Source organism: Coenobita brevimanus, chromosome 59 (genome assembly GCF_032717465.1).
Source record: "Coenobita brevimanus isolate Jiangsu-jjx chromosome 59, ASM3271746v2, whole genome shotgun sequence".
Classification (NCBI taxonomy): Eukaryota; Metazoa; Arthropoda; class Malacostraca; order Decapoda; family Coenobitidae; genus Coenobita; species Coenobita brevimanus.
In genome coordinates, this window is record NC_137012.1 from 7,899,751 (window position 1) to 7,921,137 (window position 21,387).

At 40.9% G+C, this 21,387-nt stretch overlaps 1 protein-coding gene across 1 annotated transcript in view; it reads left to right on the forward strand.

Annotated features, from left to right (window-relative positions):
- The window catches only part of LOC145402854 (potassium channel subfamily T member 2-like), an 812,106-nt gene that overhangs the window by 588,915 nt on the left and 201,804 nt on the right, over window positions 1-21,387 (forward strand). The window contains exons 21-24 of the mRNA XM_080274763.1: window positions 4,720-4,847; window positions 10,271-10,387; window positions 15,957-16,091; window positions 19,507-19,618. Of these exons, the coding sequence (XP_080130889.1) occupies window positions 4,720-4,847; window positions 10,271-10,387; window positions 15,957-16,091; window positions 19,507-19,618 (492 nt within the window). The remainder of the gene's footprint in view (window positions 1-4,719; window positions 4,848-10,270; window positions 10,388-15,956; window positions 16,092-19,506; window positions 19,619-21,387) is intronic.

Here is a 21,387-nt window from a genome sequence, read left to right on the forward strand (position 1 = left end):
GAGGAGTAGCAATGTCCAGACAGCCCAAAATTGCCCAATCCAATGGGCCACGCTTCCATTCACTCATCATTCAAGCCCCCGGAATCCTGGCTCTATCGGATACGCCCAAAACATTCACCACGTTCTGTAGCTTCGCATATCATATCCAACAGAGTCAATCCAGACGCTGCCACGTTAAAAAGGGGTGCCAAAAATCCCTGATCACGCACTTCTCCTCACAAAATTCATCCAGCCAGCTCGATCTCCTGTCAGTTCCCTAGCCTCACCGACTTCCAAACCTCTCTTCCTCACACATTCATCCACCATATCTCTCCACCTCCTTGGCCTACCTCGCCTCCTCCCTCCTTCGAATTCGCTCAGATATACCTTCTTCACCACTCTATTGTTGTCCATTCTCTCCACATGACCATACCATCTCAGTACACTGTCTTCAATTCTGGTGTCCACCGACTTCCTCACTCCGCATCTTTCACGAATCACATTATTTCGTATCCTATCCACCCTCTGTATTCCACATACATTCCTCAGCAGTCCCATCTCCACTGCTCTTACTCTTGGCTTTTCATTTTCATACCACATCTTAGTCTCACATCCATGCTAAAGTTGGCACTAACACTCCTTCATGTAAGCTTCGTGCAGCTGCAACACTCAAGCCTCTGTTTCTTATCAAGTAAGTCGAGAATGGTGCTTATATTGATTAATTGGTTCCACTTGCATGAACGTTGTATAAACAGTAATAACTGAATGATTGCAGGCAAAAATTATATTAGTCTTTTTGAGCAACAAAAACTAGTGGTAGTTAGAAATTTGTTTACTGGGATTTAACATTAAATGCTGATAGCAATCCTGAGTGCTGCACTGCAGATCAGCCGAGTCGATGACAGTGTTGCCACACGTACGATAATTATCGTTTGTTTACGATAACATTGCCTCTGGAACGATGTACGATACCATTTTCTATTATCGTGAGGTTGGTACGATAATTTTGGGTTGAAAGCTAGCATGGCGGTAAATTTTGTAGCCACATATTCCAATGCTGAATGTGAAAGAGTATTCAGCAAAGTTAATCTTCTCAAAACCAAGCTAAGAAGTAGGCCAAAAAACAAAATTGTAAATGGAGGTCTTCGTTCATCAGAACGCCTAAAAAATTCACGAGGGCCATGTGTCAGATTCACTCACTCTAAAGATATGCTTGCACGCATAGCTAATCATGCACAGTTGTTCCACAGTTTGACAGATCAGGATCTTAAAGGCTGATATAATGGTGATCACTGAATAAAAATTTTAAATGGTCTTATGGAGTTATTATCTGCAAGAGTAAGCACATTATTTTGAATTATCTATTTAAGTTCTGTGGACTGCATTCTGGTGCTATACTCCACTTCACCGAGTCTGGCACCATCAGTGATGTCTTCAACACCTATAGCATTGATAACACTCCCTATCACTGGATATGTCTTCTTGTATAGGTTTTCAAGGTAATGTAATAGAGGCTCACCTAGTGCAGAGGATTTACATCAACAGTACAGGCGCTGAGGACATCACTGATGGTGCCAGACTCGGTGAAAATGACAACAGTTTACCGGACGGCCACACATAATGTTGAGTGAAGGTGTGATGACTTGGATTACTTACACTGCATGTCTTGGTGTGATCCCAGAATTTTGTCTTCTTACCTCACTTCACTTATACTTAACCCTGGCTATGGCTTCTAAGAAAGATGCAAGTGTCAGTGGTGGTGTCAAGCGTAAACACCAGTCTATTTCAACAAAATCAAACCCCCTTGATTTTGGTTAATTGGTTCGCCATACTACCGCAAAGACTAATCCCCCAAATAACCAGATAGTGGCGCACTAAGGGGGGGCAGGGGGGCGGCCCGCCCCGGGTGACAGCCATTGGGGGTGCCATTTAGCTGAATGGTAACTTTTTCATTTCACTTGCTGTCATTAGCATCAGCAGAGAGCTAGAGAAGCATTTTAACTCTGATGATGTAATAGACGACTTCGCTTCAAGAAAATGCAGGAGGGTGAAAGTCTAAATTCATTGCTAAAATTCCTCGTGTAATAATAATAATATTCATTATCGCTATTTATAGTATAACATTAGAATCTTCAAACTTTCTGTGGATTATGATTACTTATATATGAGAGCCTACAGCGTTGTGGTGTAAATTTCAGAATTATTACCGATCATAATGGTATTTTTACTGATGTTGCAGGTTTTGTTTCAATATTTTTGTTGCAACCTGTATGCCACTATTAAGCATTTTAGATATAAATTTTTCCTTTTTTAATAGTTGTAGTTTATAATCTTACAGTATATATATATATATATATATATATATATATATATATATATATATATATATATATACGCTGTAGCCTTTTTGCCACTATGGAGTTATATGGCAATGACCATTTCTGTTTTTATATATCTGTTTTTATATATCATTTCTGTTTTTATATATCTCCGATAGAGCCAGGATTCCGGGGGCTTGAATGATGAGTGAATGGAAGCGTGGCCCATTGGTTTGGGCAAATTTGGGCTATCTGTACGTTGCTACTCCTCACCCTGCCCTAGGGTGGGAAAGGAGGTCCGAATGATGATGATGATATATCTGAGTAATAATTACTTGTAAATTATAGCTTCGCACAAGGTATCATTATTTTATTTTTATTCAAAGAATTAAAGATTATGCAGTGCAAGTTTTTTACTTTACATTGCTCAGGATAGAGGTATAACTTGAGGGGTGAATATATAGGGTAGAGGGAGAAATGTAAATAAAGAGTGGGGGGGGGGGCGCCAAAAGAGACCCAGCGTAGGGCCTCAGAAAAGCTAGGACCGGCACTGGGCTCAGCTTTATTAAAGCGACATACAGCGCCGAACCAGGACATAACTGTCGGTTCTATGCCTTATGCGGATGAGAGGTATATCAACCAGCCTGTAAGTGGTAGTTGACCAGCACCTTACTGTACTGTATTATTTTTTTATTGTATTTTACGTTTAGTTTTCGTTTTTTAATAATGGGAAAGTTTTTAGGATAGAGGGTCGAAATGGATAGTAACACAACATCTGGCTCGACCCCAAATATTGAACCAAATGGGGGTACCATGCAATCCGGCGTTTCACGTTATTTGGCGTAGGGCATGGCTGAATTACAACTAATGATTGAGAGTTTACTGCATTTATAATTCTTAATAAAATCAAGTGGTGGTAAAAGGAGTAAAATATTACTGTAGAAGGCATCGCCAGCACAACCTGTCATGTCTCAAGACTGATTTGTTTTGATCTTGATGTCTGTATACTGTACTACCAGTGCATATTATGGATATACAGTACTGCACAGTAATACCCCGATTTGTAATGCATCCCAATTTAATAAGCTTCCAATTTAGAGTGCAAAATCTTGCCTGCTGTCTTGGCCCAATATAGCAATGAAAAGATGTGTAAATTTCTTTGAGTTTCAATATTTGTGTGTAAATCTTTGTTATATATATATTTTTCTTTCATTATATTGGATTACCTGTATGAAACTATACTCATATATTTGATGAGATTATGTTGTTCAGAGGAGATTTTTTTTTTTTTTAAATCCTGCATGTGATTTAGCTATAAAATTGCTTTAAATAAGGACCATAGTACCTGAAATGGGGATCCTACTAATTTAACCTAATATTCTGTTTAGCACACACGCTGAATTAATGCGCTAAATTGAAGATTTACTGGATATGAATATAGGCAGTAAACGGTTGGCTACAATCGGCCATGGGAGGTACTACCATGAGAGCTGGTGTGACTACAAGCTAAGTAGCAAGCTAGCTAATCATCACTAATATATAGGAATCATTCAACCACAAGTAAACAGTCAAAATTTAAGCTGAGACTCTCACATTGTTACGTATCTTGTTACAAACTTTCATTGTGACATACACTTGATCAGTACCTGAGTCAGTGCGCATTCTGCATAATAGAGTCTGACACAAAAAGTGATGGATATTGCACTGTCTACTGGTCTTACCTCACATTTTATGAGATTGCCCCGCATCACTGGTTTGTAATAGTGTACAGTGCATTCATACATTAAAATGATGCTTTGCTTCCTCTTAAGGAATCCCGGTACTAAGCTCGGACGTGGTATTACTAATGTTCTATAAGGACTAAAAGCTAAACAAAGTGCCAAAACCAGCTAATTGTCCTATTTCCTGACAGTTGCTGGAAACCGTTGTGGAAATGACAATGTGTCATAAGATTTGTAACAGTGTGAGAGTCTCAGTTTGGACTTAGACTCAATGTACAGTCACTCAGAAGAAAGATCACTGAGTGCCTGTATTTGTGGCTGGATGTTCCCTATCTCAGAGCAGTAGTTGTGTGGCATTTTACCAAGCTTGTAGCCACATTTCGCTCTCAATGGTAGTACTTCCCAGGGCCAGTGGTAGCCACCTCCATCAACTTCTTAAAAAAAAAAATATATGTGGTGGTTGTAATGGTAGTTATAGTTCCAAGTTTATCAGAATGTGAACCCAGTGAACTGCAGGCAGAAGTTGCCCCTCTTCTGCAGCTCACCATCCTCCTTTTGGGGAGATAAGGCGGAGGCTACGAGACATTATATAACCGGGCAGCTCCACTGCTCAGTAATATTAGTGCCACCATGGAAAGCCTTCCCTCTCCAACACCAGGAAGTGTACAAAAACTAACAAATGCGTTTTTTGTGTGTTGTAGGAGTGCAGTCACTGTCGCCACCGTAGTGCCAAGGAGTACAGCTGGCAGAATCGTGCTGTCATATTAGCGGCTGACTATGCCAGCAGTGGTATATACAACTTTATCATTCCGCTTAGGGCACATTTCAGGTAAGTACAGTTTTTTTTGTTCTCTCTCTCACATGTCACCACTTAGGTATAATTACCCACTCTGCATTTTAGCAGCAGACTGCACCAGCAATGGTACTGTATCCACAAATTTTAATTGTTCCCCTGAGGGCACATATTAGGTGAATGGTTATTGACTATATTGCTTATAGTGAGTGGATGGGAAGTAGAAGCATGAGGGAAATTGAGAGACAGAAGAGAGAGTTATATGTAGAGAGGAAGAGAGGGGAAAATTTTAGTAAGGGAGAGTATGAAAAGAGTGGATGAGGAATTTGGAAGGAATTTGAGTGTATAGTAGATGGAGTGTAAGAAAATGTTTTGGGAGGAGGTAAAGAGTTAGATGGGGTGATAAAGAAGTTAGCAGGGGTGTGAATAATAAAAATAGCAAGTCGATACTGGAGAAGGGAGAAAAAGTGAGCAGATGGTGATAATACTTCAAAGAGCTGTTAGACATAGAGAATGAAAGTAATGCTAGTATAAGTGGCTGGGGAATGGCTGGGAGAATGAGGGTGATGAGAACGGAGGAAGAGGTCAGTAGGATGGAAGCAGTGGAAGTAATGAAAAAAGTCAAAATGGGGAAAGCCACAGGAATTGATGGAGTGTGTGGTGAAGTGCTAATGCATGGGGGAGAGATAGTAGTAGAATGGATATGGATGATGTGCAGATTGGTCTGGGTGGAGGGTAGAGTTCCGGAGGACTGAAAGTCAGGTACAAAGGAAAAGGGGAAGAAGAAGTGTGTGGTAATCATAGGGGCATATTTTGTCTTCTTAGTGTAACGGGAAAGTATATGGTAGGATACTTGCTAAGCTAGGGAGGCAGTAGAAGAATTAGTTGGAGATGAACGGGAGGGTTCAGGGAGAGAGGAGATTGTATAGATCAGATATTCATTCTTAGGTCTTTAGTGGAAAAGTTTCTGGAGGAGGAAAAGAAGTTGTATGCGGCCTTCATGGATTTCGAGAAAGGATATGACAGAGTGGATAGACAAGGAATTTGGAAAATATTAAAAATATTTGGAGTAAATGGAAAGTTGTTAAATGCCGTGAAGAGTATGTATGAGGGTGTTAATTCTGCAGTGTATGTGTAGAGTAAATTGAGTGAATTTTTCTGTCTGAATGTTGGATTGAAACAAGGATGTGTCATGTCTCCATGGTTGATCGATCTGTATGTGGACAGGGTTATAAACGAGATACAAGGTAGGACAGTGGATGTTGGAGCGGCAGTAATGAGAAAGGGCAACGTTTGGAAACTTCCTGTACTGTTGTCTGCAGATGATACTTTATTGTTCGAAGGGGAACTGCAAGGCTTAGTGAATGAGTATGGGAGTATGTAAGAAACAGAATCTAAAGGTGAATATAGGGAAGAGTAAAGTTGTGGTCTTCGAGAGAAATGAAGTCACTGAATGCACAGTGAGGTTGGATGATGAGGAAATGGAAGATGTGAGCGCATTTAAGTACCTGGGTAGTGCGATGAGTAAGGATGGAAGTTTTGAGGATTAAGTGCTTGAATGAGGGCAACAAGGAAGAAAGGTTGCTGGTTCGTTGAAAGCGGTGGTTAGAAACAGGTAAGTGAGCGTGGGAGTAAAAAAAGTCACTGCATGATAGTATTGTGATACCAACTCTAACGTATGGAAGGCAGCCTTGGACCTTGTTGGAAGGACACAAGTCAAGAGTGAGAGCAGTGGAAATGAGTTACTTGAGAGCAACATGTGGAGTTACATGGAGTGACAGAATGACAAATGAGGAAGTGAAGGAGAGTTGTGGTGTGGATATGGATGTGACAAAGCGTTAGGAGAAATACACTGAGGTGATTTGGCCACGCGGAGAGGATGGAGAGCGAGATACTAACGAAGAGAGTGTATGTGAGTTAGGTTGAGGGGGAGAGGGAGAGGGAGGCCGAGGATGAGATGGAGAGATGAAGTGGAGAGGTATATGAGAGAGGGCGGTGTCAGCTGGGGGTAGGGCAGTGAAATGGCGTTGGACAGGGCGACATGGAGGCGATTTGTTTGTGGTCACTCCTTATGGGATTGAGGCGTCTGGCAATAGATAGACGGATATAGATACTGACTCTTTTCAACCTGTCTTTATCTCTTTGCTTCATAAATGTAACCATCTCATACTCCCACTGTTTCAGAGGTCAGTGCTCTACTGATCTTTCTGCTTGCATCCCTCTTCTCTAACATTAGGCGTACATTACCCTTCTAGCAACACACTCTCACCTCTTTTCTCTTCCTTTCTTGAACTGCCTTCAGTCTGCTGTAAGTCTTTGGCCTACGGTCTTTTAAATGCATTATGTTCAAGCACCTTGATATGAATAGATGTTGATTTTTGTCTGATGAAAGATAAACACATAATAGGGGACAGAAAAAAGCAGACATGGCAGGAAGGACCGGCTAACTCGTTCAATCCACTTACAACTTTTTTTTATATTAGTTCTAGATAACATAAGGCAGTTTTATCTGGTAAAGCAGGCTGTCTCTGGGCTTGAAAAGTGAGGTTATGGCCACATTATGTCAACATCTGACAGAACTGTTCTGTCTTATTAGTTTGTAATATTTAGATGATCTTATTCACTGGAAAGACTTTCCAAACTGAAAAGGATTAGATATAATCTTTATGATCTCTTTCGGTATGAGAGGCCATTTTGAAATGGAATAAAATCATCTGGAACAAGCAAGACTATTGAACGTTAATGACCAATACTTTTATCTGTTTATTAGGCAGCAGATGGTTGGCCGCCATTAACTCTGGGAGGTAGTACATTGAGTGTGAAATGTGGCTACAAGCTTAATATAATAACTAGCCATACAGTCATCACTCCTTGGCAGGTCATTCAGCCACAAGTAAATACAGCCAAAATCCAAGCTGAGATTCTCTCATTTTTACAGATCTGATAATAAATCTGATATTTCATTTCCCTAAAGGTTTCCAGCAGCTGCTGGGAAGCAGTTAGCTGGTTTTAGGACTTGGTGTAGGTACCAGAATATAGGAAACTTCAGCTGTATAATGGCAAACATCAATATGGGAATTCCTAAACATGTGTTCAGAATACGACAGGCGAGCTCGCCAAAACTTAGTTTTGAGATATGACAGTTGAAAGTTTTCCATTCTATAGCAACATATAGCAGTCATTATCCATTTGTTACAGTCGGATGCCCTAATCCCGTAAGGGCTGGTCACAGTCAAATCGCCACCACATCGCCCTGTCCCATGCCATTTTTATGTCCTCCCCCCGGCTTACACCCCCTTCTCTCAGATACCTCTCCATCTTATCCTTGGTCTCCCCTTCCCTCTCTCCCCCTCCACCTTACTCACACACACTCTCCTCATTAATCTCTCACTCTCTATCCTCTCCACATGGCCAAACCACCTCAGTGTACTTCTAACATTCTGCATCCACACCACAACGCTCCATGACTTCCTCATTTGTCAGTCTGTCTTTCCATGTAACTTCACATGCTCCTTTCAAATAACTTATTTCCACTGCTCTCACTTTTGACTTGCGGCCTTCCAGCAAGTTTCCAAGTTTTGTTTCCCTGTGTAAAAGTTGATATCACAATACAATCATGCACCAACTTTTAACTTCGATGCTCACTTCTCTATTTCTTATTGCTGTTTTCAATGAACCGGCAACCTTTCTTCCCTGTTGTACCTTTTCAAGCACCTCATCCTCTAAACTTCCATCCATACTCATCACACAACTCAAGCACGGAAATGCACTCACATTTTCCATATATTCACCATCCAGTCCCACTGTGCTTTCATTGACTTTATTTCTCTCTAAGACCACAACTTTACTCTTCCCTACATTCACCTTTAGTATCCGTTTTTTACACACTATCACAAACTCATTTACCAAGCCTTGTACTTTCCCTTCATCATCACTTAACAATACAGTATCATCTGCAAACAAGAGAGAAGGAAGTTTCCAAATATTGTCCTCTCTCATTAGGGCCGCTCCAACATCCACTGCCCTACCTTGTACCACTTTTATAACTCCACCTATAAACTAACTGAACAACCATGGAGACATGACACATCCCCTTTTTGAGTCCAACGTTCAGAGAGAAAAATTCACTCATTTCACCACCCACACATTCTGCAGTCCTGAAGCCCTTATACATACGCTTCCCGACATTCAAGAGCTGTCCATTTACTCCATATATATATACATATATATATATACATATATATATATATATATATATATATATATATATATATATATATATATATATATATATATATATATATATTTTCCATATACTTGGTCGGTCCACTTTGTCATGTTTTTCCAAATCCATGAAGGCTGCATACAGCATATTTCCCTTCTCTTGAAACTTTTCCACTAAACACATGAGGATGAATATCTGATCTACATAACCTCTTCCCTTCCTGAAACCTCATAATTCATTCCCATCTAATTCCTCAGTTATTTCCCTAACTTTGTCAATTAGTATCCTACCATATACTTTTCCTGTTACACTGAAAACACAAATGCCTCTATGACTACCACACGCTTCTTTTCCCCTTTTCCTTTGCACAGGGGAATGATTATACCTGACTTCTAATCCATAGCAGTCACATATTTGAGTATACTGTCATAAATATTTTCATGCTATCTAGATTCAGTGTCTAATTCTTCACTAATATTGAGCTCGTGCTGTCTGTAGAAAGTGCGCACATCTGGCAATGTGGCATTCCTCTCCCAAAGAAAACCGCTTATAAGACATGAGAAAAGAATACATAGCAGATATTATTTATATACATTCATAGGGAAAATGCTGGGCGTAACTGACGGGGGAGGAGAGTTAATTAATAACCGAGGAGATCGTCATCCAGAGCAACCATCTTCTCGTTCTGCTGATTTCCAGTCATTGTAGGGCCCTGCTCCTGCTGGGCAAATAGGTCATGGTAATATCCATTGTAAATGTCTGGCACGTAGGGAAGTAGAACCCTTGGGTTTGCAATCTTGCCAACAGAAATCCTTAGAGGGGTTGGATACAATGCAGGGAGGATTTGGCATACCACTGGGGCGAACTAGACTTACTGCGTTGTCATGGTTGGATAGAAAGAGGACTGAAATATACGTAACGATAAAAAAATTAGAAAAATAAACAAAAAAGGAATGGGGGGGGGTCCTGGGAAGTTCGCTGCTCGAATTCCAGACTCCTCATATAATAATTATGACCTATTGTACTTGGCATCTCTGTCTTTTTACCTTTGCATATGCCTTCTTCACTATTTTTTTCTCTCACCACTGCTCTGTCACATTATGATGATGATGATGATGATTATTATTATTATTATGATTATTATTGCTGTATTATTATTTTTATTACTATTAGCATTATTATTGTTGTTGTTGTTATCTTTATCTTAATATAACCTTGTTTTTTTTTTTTCCAGGAAGAAAACGTCTCTAAACCCAATCATCCTGTTATTAGAACGCAAGCCGGATCCGGCCTTCCAAGATGCTATCTCCTATTTCCCTCTGTTATACTGGATGACAGGCTCCATTGACAGGTAGAAACAACAGTGTGTGTGTTAGAGAGATAGATAGAGAGAGAGAGAGAGAGAGAGAGAGAGAGAGAGAGAGAGAGAGAGAGAGATGCCCTTATTCCATCTTTTCTTCTGGACAGCCGCTACTGACTGTCCTAGGAAAAAGCTGGATGATATAAGAACAGTGGTATCTGTTTATCTTGGTTACTGGGGATGTGGCTTCTGAGACTTGATGCTTACTGTCCATTCCAAGTGAAAACTTCTGTTGACCACGCCCCCTTCATTAAGTCATCTGTACTTGGCTGGCAGTTGTTGTATAGCTGGCAATGCCTGCACACCACTATCATCACTTTCAAACCAACATCACCAAGATTTTCGTATGAATTCAAAACTACTGCCTCTGTGTAAACGATCACTAATTTCCTTTATTATTCGTGCTTTACGGCAAGCGGGCATACTCTGTGATTCATTAGCCGTCAATAATGACAAGTCTTTGTGCCGCCAGCAGGCCTGCCGGGATTGCTTCCAGTTTGTCATCCTCCCACCTTGTTGGCCAAGTGGTGACAGGTCGCTGGTGTAATTTTTGGTGCCAGCCTCCCGAAACATGCGTCATGGACAGGCCAATTGTTTCCGTCTTTCCATTGTATGACTGCAGTATTCCTCAAAATTTTTCATATTATTTGATAATATTTTCTGTTGCATTTGAATCCAATGAAGCTTTAAAGAATCTCTGGTAAAATCTAGAATGATTAGGATATAATCTATGATAAAATTACGGAAGTTACCTCTTGGCCAACAGGGGAGAAGGATGGCATTCTGCAAGCCGCCGCGACAGGCCTTGTGGTGCATATAAACCTGTCATTATTGATGGCTAGATGTATCACAGATTAAGGTTGCTTGCCGTAAAGGTAGAATAAGAAGGAAAACAAGGGATTAAGTACACAGAAGCAGTAGTCTTGCATTCACACGAAATCTTTAGTGATATTATTACAGATGTTAAATTTTAAAGGTGGTGGTAGTGATGTGTAGGCACTGCAAGCCATACAATAGCTGCCTAGAGAGAGAGAGAGAGAGAGAGAGAGAGATGGATAGATATAGATAGGTAGGTAGGTAGATAGACATAGATAGGTAGGTAGGTAGATAGACATAGATAGATAGATAGATAGAAATTGGTAGACAGATAGATAGAGATATATAGATATAGACAGATAGATAGAGAGATGTGAATAAACCATACTACAGTATATACCTACCACCTTCCATAATTCTGTCCTGTTCAGGTTTTCATACATTTTATTCCATATTGATAAATGCTTTAAATATATAGCTGTTCTTCCCTCATGCCTTCATCTATTTTGGCACCTTTAATTATACAGTGTCGGTATGTTCCAAGATATGAGAAATTTTCTGTCACCAATGGTATTGTAAATTGGGAGAAAATGGCTAATTTAGGTAGGATTGGAAGATTAGCAGGAATTCTTTTTAATATATTTTGGAATACTTACAGTAGCTGCCAAGCATCGGGCCAGAAAGGAGGTATACAGGGCAAAATCTAAATCTCAAAGACTTTTACTGGATAGCCTTAATAGTGCTGAAACGAAGAATGTGGTATTTAAGGTGATAAAACAGATGGGCAGAGAAAAACAGAGTATCATAGGTGAGCAATGTGTTAAGAATACTGAAGGAAAGATACTGGTGGACAGTGAGAATATTAAGGATGCATGGAGAGAGCATTATAAATGATTACTGAATTAGAAGTTTGACTGGAACAGGGACACTTTGGAGTCAGTGGAACCAATGTCTGGCCATTGGCCTTTGACTGCTACTGCTACTGTGAGCAGGGCAATAGGCAGGCTGCAGTTCGGGAAGGCAAAGGGCGTGTCTATGATGGCTGCTGAAATGTTGAAGGCCTCAGGAGATATAGGAGTGGATCTAGGTACCGATTTGATATTGTTAATTATAGGAGTGTGTTGGCCACCCCTTACTGGATTGAGGCGTCTGGCAATAGAGAGATAGTGTTGTCCCATATGACTCAATGAAGAGTGTGATTGTAAATGTGTACAGGGAGAAAGGTGATGCCCTGGAAAGAGGAAATTATTTAGGCATAAACCTTTTGGACCAGATGTTGAAGGCAGTGTAGTGAATCCTGGAAGGTATGATTAGGGGAAAAAGTGAACACTGAAGAAATTTAGTTTGAGTTTATGCCAGGAAGAGGGACCACTGATACAAAATTCATTGTCTGACAGCTTCACGAAAAATATATTTGGAAGAAGAGTGAGTTTTACTTTGTTTTTGTTGATTTAGAAAAGGCCTTTGACAGAGATCTAAGGGGGGGGGGGTGAAGTGGATATTGAGAAGTCTTGAGATCAAGGAGTGGCTGGTCAGAGTGGTTATGGCAATGTGTTCGGGTGCTCACACTCAGATGAGAGTGAATGGAGCTTTGAGTAGTGAGTTTTCCGTGAATGTTAGCATGCATCAGGAGCCCCTTATTATATACCATGATGCTTGAAGGTCGCTCATGTGACGTCAGAAGTAGACACATGAGAGATGTTGTATGACGATGACTTTGTTTTGATTCTGGAGAATGAGAGGGAGGTGGTGGCTCAATCGGTAGAGAGGTGGCCTGCGATCCTACTGGACCCAGGTTCAAATCCCCGCTGGGGCAGGGAACAGTTTAAGGATTTGAATTCCATGTAAAGCAGACTTTACCAATCGACCGGAAGACCCGCCGACATGTTGTAAAACTACCCCCGCTAATACCAATACACCAGTCCTGTATGAGACAGCCCTAGCATGAATTCAGTATGGACGGTGGGTGTTAGCGGCGAAGTGGTGACATGTAGAGGTGTATGATATGTACGAGGAATTACTGGGCCTTGAGAGCAGGCTGTGAAGCCTATGCCCAGAGTCGACCATATAAAAAAAAAAAATGGAAATGAAGAGATGAGATGGTGTATAAGGGTTTGAGAGTAAACACGGATACAACAAAAATGACTATACCTAGGGCTGGTGGCGGTACTGTTAAAGCAGCGAGAGAGAGAGAGAGAGAGAGAGAGAGAGAGAGAGAGGTCATGTGCAGTTTGCCACACTGGCGTGGGAAGTGACTCCATTTTGTGCATTGATTGTGATAAGTGGAAGCATAAGAGATGTAGTGGCATAAGAGGTAGGTTGCAAAATAATGCTTAATTTGTGTGTGTGTGTGTGTGTGTGTGTGTGTGTGTGTGTGTGTGTGTGTGTGTGTGTGTGTGTGTGTGTGTGTGTGTGTGTGTGTGTGTGTGTGTGTGTGTGTGTGTGTGTGTGTGTGTGTGTGTGTGTGTGTGTGTGTGTGTGTGTGTGTGTGAGAAGGAAAGCATGTAGAGGTTGAGAGGCGTGAAAGAAATGTTCATGCTGGAGAGTCTCTTGAGTTAGTGGAGGAGTTTTGCTACTTAGGGGACATGTTATTTGCTATGGGTATCGTAAGGAGTGGTTGAAGAAAGTTCAGGGAGCTGTTGCCTCTTCTCTGTGGAAAGGAGTCACTGTCTGTTGCATGCGTCAGGAGTGTTATGTTGTATGGTAATGTGATCTAGGTAGTAAGAGAAGAGGATATTCATAGGCTCAAATATACAGAAAGTGTAACAGTTAGATGGATGTGTAGTGTGGTCTGGAACAAGATGTCTGGAGGTATAGAAAGGAAGGATGGGACTTGAATGTATTAGTGATGTGATGAGGAGCGGTAGACTGAGATGGTTTGGGCATGTTGAGAGGATGGAAGGTGACAACCGGGTGCGGAAAGTGAGAAGTGTGAACGCGTAGGCTAGGGTTACGAGAAGCAAGCCAAAAAAAGACCTGGGACGAGGTCGTAGTGTGTGACCTCTGAGAAAAGAGACAAATATGGAGACGACCAGGGATTGTGCAGTGTGAATAGCCACCATTAGGTGACCAAGACTGATGCATGCAAGCATATTGGAGCCTTTATAAATGAAACAAAATGACGATGTGGCTTATTGCAGTAACAAATACAAATGTTGGTGGGGACAAAACTTTGGTGTGACTTAATGCTGCTGCAAAAACAACTGTCAAAGAAGGTGACCTAACCATAAGATATTGTATGTGCCATCTTGTTGTTCATGTGGCATCAGGCTCATCTGGATGAGAACCTGGTTAACTGTAGTTTGGTTACCCCTCTATTGCAGTCCAGCATCCCTCTTTCAGGGAGTAGGGAAGGAGCTGAGAGACGTTTATATAACAGTGGTTGTGTCGATTCCACTATGCAAGGGCATCTCTCTCCAACACCTGTATCTGTCTTTGTGTATATATTTTTTCCACTGTCCAATGCACCTGAGTCGCATTGGACAGTATTATAGTTGATTAAGGAGGTTCCACAATACCTGTTCCTGAGGAATATATATTGCTTATTGCATCCTAGTGTTGTCTTTTATGCTATTTAAAATCATTGTCATATCTCCTTACGTCGCATAAATAACTTCCAAAATAGTATTAACCAGCCATGTAAAAAAAAAAAATGGTTTGGAAGAGGTGCTGTGGAGTCTCTTTACCCAACGAAAATAGGCGCTAAGATCAAGCCCCGCACAATTTAAACTTACTTAGCTTTTCACAGCCTCCTCTTGTCCAATCCCATGCAGTGCAACCTAACCTAACTAAACCCCACACAGTCTAACCCTATCTAACTCCACACAGACAGACAGACACTCAAACGCCACCCAGTCCAAGCCAGCCACTTAAATCCAAAGGTTCTCAAATTTGTTGTTTGTGAACCCCCAGGGATATGCAAGAGGGTTTTCAATGTGGACATTATGGGAACATGGATGGTGTATACTGTACAATAAATTACTTTGACCAGATTCATTTCATGAGATAACATTAAACTGTTACTTACAGAACATTTATTTCAGTTATACTAAAGCTTAAAATAGTCATAATTAATGTACTGTTAAAAATTATTGCACTGTTGTAGTAGTATGTTGAACCGTACTTAATTAAGGAGGTAATTATAAGAAATGTTATGCGTATATATGGAAAATGTCTTTACTGAGACACTTGTACTCTCATCTGTTGTATTGCATTCTCATTAGTGTCTTCCAGTGTATACAATTTACATATGTAATTATAGCTTTTCCATTAGAACAGTTCACAGCATTGTCAAATCAGGGCAAGTAATCATCATTTTACTAATTTGCCGTAGCTAATGTTTCATCATTCTGTATAGTAGTTAGCTAGCGATAATCCGTATTTGCATCAGTTTCAGTAGTTTCAAATTATCAAGTGGAGTACCATTCTGGGTTCTGTTAAGTGTTAATGGTGGGAGAGAGGGGAAGGAAGAGACTGAGAGGACAGAGAGGTATATTACGGCAGGTGGCATGAATTAGAGGAAGGGCAACCTGAAGGTGGAGGAAAGGGTGACACGTAGACATCTTATTTATGGCCACACCCTCTGGGATTTAGGCATCTGGCTATAGATGGATAGATAATGTAGTACTGTTTTGTATTCAGTGTCTCAGTATTGGGGGTACTAGATGGTGATCTGATAACTGAGGGAGTGCCTGGTGGAAAGAAGTATAAGAATCCCTGGTCAACCTCACTCATTTTTTGGCAGGCTGGATGATCTGTTGCTAGCGGGCATCAACGTAGCAGAGAATGTTGTGGTGGTCAACAAGGAGTCCACCAATTCAATGGAGGAGGATACGCTTTCAGACTGCAACACCATCGTGGCTGTACAGACCATGTTTAAGTATGCTATGAGAGAGAGAGAGAGAGAGAGAGAGAGAGAGAGAGAGAGAGAGAGAGAGTAAAACTGAAAGAAAGTCATGATGCTTGAGTAACATTGTTATAGTCGGAGCGCACGACTCTGAGGTTATTATCGTACCCTGGCAACCTACCACTCAAAAGTGAGTCCGATTTCGTATCATATTATTCATGAATCATATTATTATGCACAAATATATTATACACGAATATTATTATACACAAACATATTATACACGAATCACATGCGTCTCATATATATACACGATGTCAGAAGCACTTTTGAATGATAGGTTGCCAGGGCACGATAATAACAACCTCAGAGTCGCGTGGCGCGACTACAATAATGCACTGAAGTCCTAACAAGTGTCTCAAATAACCACCGTCTAAGTAATCAAATTTGGGCCTTCAGCACTGCATCACTGTTAAGAATTATTGCTTTATGTTTTGTTTTTATTTTCCTATCAGGCGAAGCCAGGATTGAGGAAAAGCGGCCCATTCATTTGAGCAAACTTTATTTAGTATTTTATTCTTTCAAATTATTTCTGGCTCTCTGGAGCTTGGGGTGGAAAAGGAGGTCTGGAAGATGAAGAGGATGGTGATGATGATGATTTCATAAATCTTATTTTTGAACATTTCACCTTTTGTTTGGGGAAATCGGATTATAATGATCCTAGGGTTAGGTTCAATGTACAAGTAGATAATCGTTTCTGTCACTAGTAAGCTGAGAAGTTGTTCATCAAGAATAATGAGTGCATGGAGGTTTGACCCAATTCATCATGTGTAGTCTGACAATTATTCTATTTGATTGTTTTTCTCTTTATTATTTCTTTTTTATTATTTGGAATTCTGAAGGGTTGATGCTGACAAAAAAGACAAGAGTCATAGAGTATAACCTAAGGGATTAGGAACTGAATAGGGGGGCTGCCAGAGATCGAGCAGCATGCACAACTGCTATTAGGTGACCAAGGCCAGTGCATATAACCATGTTGGAACTTATATAAATGGTACAACACGAACAATGAGCGAATAGAAGCGTTAACCATTTTCATTTTGCACCCTTATGGTAATTCTCCTACTGTTTTATTTTTCCCTTTTTATGTTGCTGTTTCCTACCGTGTGGAGAGAATGGATGACAATAGAGTGGTGAAAAATTATATCTGAGCGAAGTTGAAGGAGGGAAGAGATGAGGTGGGCCAAGGAGAAGGTGGAGAGATACAGTGGATGAGTGCCTGAGGAAGAGAGGTTTGGAAGTCGGTGAGGCTAGGGAACTGACAAGAGATCGAGCTGGCTGGATGAATGTTGTGAGGAGAAGTGCATGATCAGGGATTTGGCACCCGTTTTTAACGTGGCAGTGTCCGGACTGACTCAGTCAGATACATTTATGTGAAACTACAGCACGTGGTGAATGTTTTTGGCGTATCCAATAGAACCAGGATTCCAGGGGCTTGAATGATGAACGAATGCAGGGATGATCCCCATGGGTTTTCTGATGCTGTGGTGAAAGTGCTAATGGACAGATACTTCCACAAAAACCACATATAGTACACCAACAATTAGCACAAGTAATACTTTGTGAAACTGTTTGTGCACAAAGACAGAATTTTCCATCATTCCCCGAAAAGACTGGGAAAGGTGCCCTGTTAACCCGGAAGTGTGATAACATGTTGACCATTCACTGGCATGACAAGTGAAAGGTCAATATGCTTATGGTAGTTCACCGTAGGGTTTTGCAGGACACAGGCAAGACAGACTATAGGACCAGGCAAACATTGTTGAAGCCAGATGAAGGTCAATGATTACAATATCTACATGCGGCTCGTGGATAAACCTGACATGCAGATTGGAGCGACAGATTGCTTTCAGAAGTCATGCATGTGGTATAAGACGGCGTTCCTGCATCTTTTGGATGCAGTATTCTGGGTTATATACTTTACAACAAGGTTGTGGGTAGGAGTCTTTCCTTACGAGAGTATGAGAAAGAACTGTCCCGGCACCTCACTGAAAAGAATGGAACTGTTGAGGCTGCAAGTGGAAGGAGGCAATTATACCAGGTGCCACTGACTGACAGGATGGCCAGCGCACAGTACCTGGGAAGGCATTATCTTGTCCATCTGGATTGAACACCTGCAGGGTGCTTAATATACAGGTGTTGTTATATGTTCAGCAACAAAACGTTGTCCCGCTGCACACAAGGAAACGGCCTATCAGTGTCATGAGTGCAAGATTGAACTTTGTCCAGAGTGCTTTTTAGTGTTCCACCGTAAACGTGAATTCTAAGCACAGGTGTGTGGGAGCATGTATGTAAATAGAGGACAAAGACACGAAAATGTTTTGTTTGTGTGTGTGTGTGTGTGTGTGTGTGTGTGTGTGTGTGTGTGTGTGTGTGTGTGTGTTTGCAATAACATGTCCAAAGCTGATGTGAAGTGCCTTGAAGTGCTTGTAAATATGTTGAATTACCCTACCACATATGAAAGAAAACCTAATGCGCACCTGTAGAAAATTACTTTCTGTAGTAGCACTTTTGTATATTTCTTTCCCTTTTTTATCGTGCAGTTTACGTGATATGCCCCGTACATGTGATATGAAGTGCCAGTGTAATAAGTAATGCATAACATATTTAGTGAGAAAAGTATTAGCCCAATGCCAAGAAAATGTGGCCAAGAGCCTAATCAGTCGTACAGTCATCTACCTCATGGTTTAGAATAAGGTATTTATTACAGTAGTGCGTGCTACCTGCGGAAAATATTAAATGAAAAGAAGGAAATTGCCTCTCAAAATGTTCCTGAAGTGCATAATTGTAGGACAGTGAGGAAAAAATGGGTAAGTATTGTGTCCTTCACCTTCTCCCACACGCACTGGGTAAAGTGCAGAGGTGTTATGGACGGAAAACCATAGATGTGAGCCACATGTACCGAATGATGACTCACATCCATAGCTGTGAGTAGGGAAAGTGGGGGAGATTGGTTACTAACAACGGAAAATTCCAATGTGAGAGGTCGGCTAGACTCAGTTTTGGTTAGTTAGATTCAACTTCTCAAAAGTTATTACCGGTACATTCTTTCCTTTTCCTAATTCTGCATCCTTCACCCCCTGTGTCTTAGTGAGAAAGAAAGTTAGGATGACAGTTGGTGATGATGATGACAATGATGGTGGGAGGGGTAGTGGTGGTGGTGGTGGTAGTAGTGGTGATGTGGGTGTTCTGATTATTCTACATTGTGTACTTTGCTGGTAGGCATACAGTATTTCGGTTTTAACTCCCTTATAATATGTTTTCTTTATTTGAGGGAAACCATTCATATGCAGGCTGTACGCATTTGCCGTACTGTTAGAAAGAGAGAGAGAGAGAGAGAGAGAGAGAGAGAGAGATCAAGTAACTATCCTTTCCCCTCCTCTTTCAGATTCTTTCCCAACATCAAAATCATCACAGAGCTGTCTCAGTCGTCCAACATGCGCTTCATGCAGTTCCGGGCCCGAGATGCATACGCCTTGCACCTATCTAAGATGGAAAAGGTACATCTCTCCTCACATGACCCTATAGATGGACCTGACCAGCATTATCAATCATTGTCACCGGTAACCATTTCGCTGTTGCTGTCTGTTGCTGTTTAGTTGTGTCGGTATGGTGTTCGTGTTCCCATTCCCCAGTGCCCTATCCTAACCCACATCATTCAGATGTTTTGAGCCCCGAGCCCACCCCACTCAGCTGTTTCCAGCCTCCAACCCACCCAGTCACACATTTTTACCCCCACAGCCTCCCTTCCCTCATTCAGATGCTTGTCCCCACAACCCACCCCAGTCAGATGTTCTCCACTCTCCCCAACCCACCTCATTCAGATATTTCCAGCTCGTAAGCCCACCTGAATCAGATGATTTTATCTCCCAGTCCACACAGTCCCCCTCATACATTCATAAGACAGCCCATCACCCCCTTGTTCCCCTCCATCTTCCTAACCTAGTTGAACCCTCAGTACAAAAGCCTTCTCCAGTTGCATAAACTTATCAGTTAGTGGCAAGACTTGAATGAAAAAAAGATGCCCTCATGGTGGAGAGTTTGATAGAGATTATCCAACTTTTTTCGCTATGGAAAGTGTCTCTTAAGGTGAGCAAACAATCATTTATAAAAAAAAAAAAAAAAGCATTGCATCAAATCTGTTCACACAAAGCGATCTCCCTTAAGTTGATTGAAAGCATTGTGTCTAATCTCTTTGATAACAGATGCCCCTCACAAGGTAAATGTAGTTATTGTTTTTTGTTGCTTCACAGTGAGTCGTCTTTAAACTGAATCAGTGCAATATTCCTAGTCTATTGTTATATGAGGTTTCCAGCGCTAATTATAATAATTGCTTTTTATCTCCTCAGCTGCATAAAGGCAGTAATGAAAATGTCAATATAGTTTTGCAGGGTTGATATTTGTGTAGTCTTCTTATTCCCTAGATATATACCAGCTTTCTCCAACCCCTCCACTTCCCATCCCCTTCTCCCCCGCTAACACCACAGTCCATTGAAGACACTCATCAACTTTCTCAGTCACAGGATTCTCATGACTGATTAAAATTTTATGCAGGCTAGGCTGAATATCATGCCATGATATACCAGCTGCAGAAGAAGGGCTCTTCAGAGTGTTTTTGAAGCCTTACACTACTTGCATTTCTGTCAGTACAGTAAATCTTGTGTTACAGTCGTTCTATCTATGTAGGATGTTTAAAGGCAGAAATGGTGATTTGAGGATTTTCAATGATGCAAAAGCTTTTGGTTCATGTCTGAGTAGTTACCAGCACAAAGACACTCATTTCTGACTTTCAAGCAACTTTATAGCAATTTCTGAACAGTTTTCATACAACTTCTATGAAGTTATCGAGAATTCTGAGTTAATTTAAATGAAATAGTTTTGAGCATTTGGTAGTGGAAACATTCAGTTTTGATAAGTGTTAGGTAAAAAATAAAATCCGAGGGGCTTTATGAGCTCTGCCAAAAAAAAAAAAAAAAAAAAAAAAAAAACTTTTTGAATAACACACCAACTAGCCACCTTTCCACGGCAAGAAACGATGATCATATTGAGAAATGCACTCTGCGAACCACGAAACTCGCCGCCCGCCTGTCCATGAAATTTCCGAAGAAGTAGGCATCTGTAAAAAAAGAACCGTGTCACAGTCAGTCAGTTGTTTGATGATTTTTATTTTAAGCTAACATAACAGGTGATGAAACGTGGGTGTATGGCTACGATGTCGAAAAAGAAGGCAGTCGTCACAGTGAGTTGGAAGCTCGTCACCACAACCTAA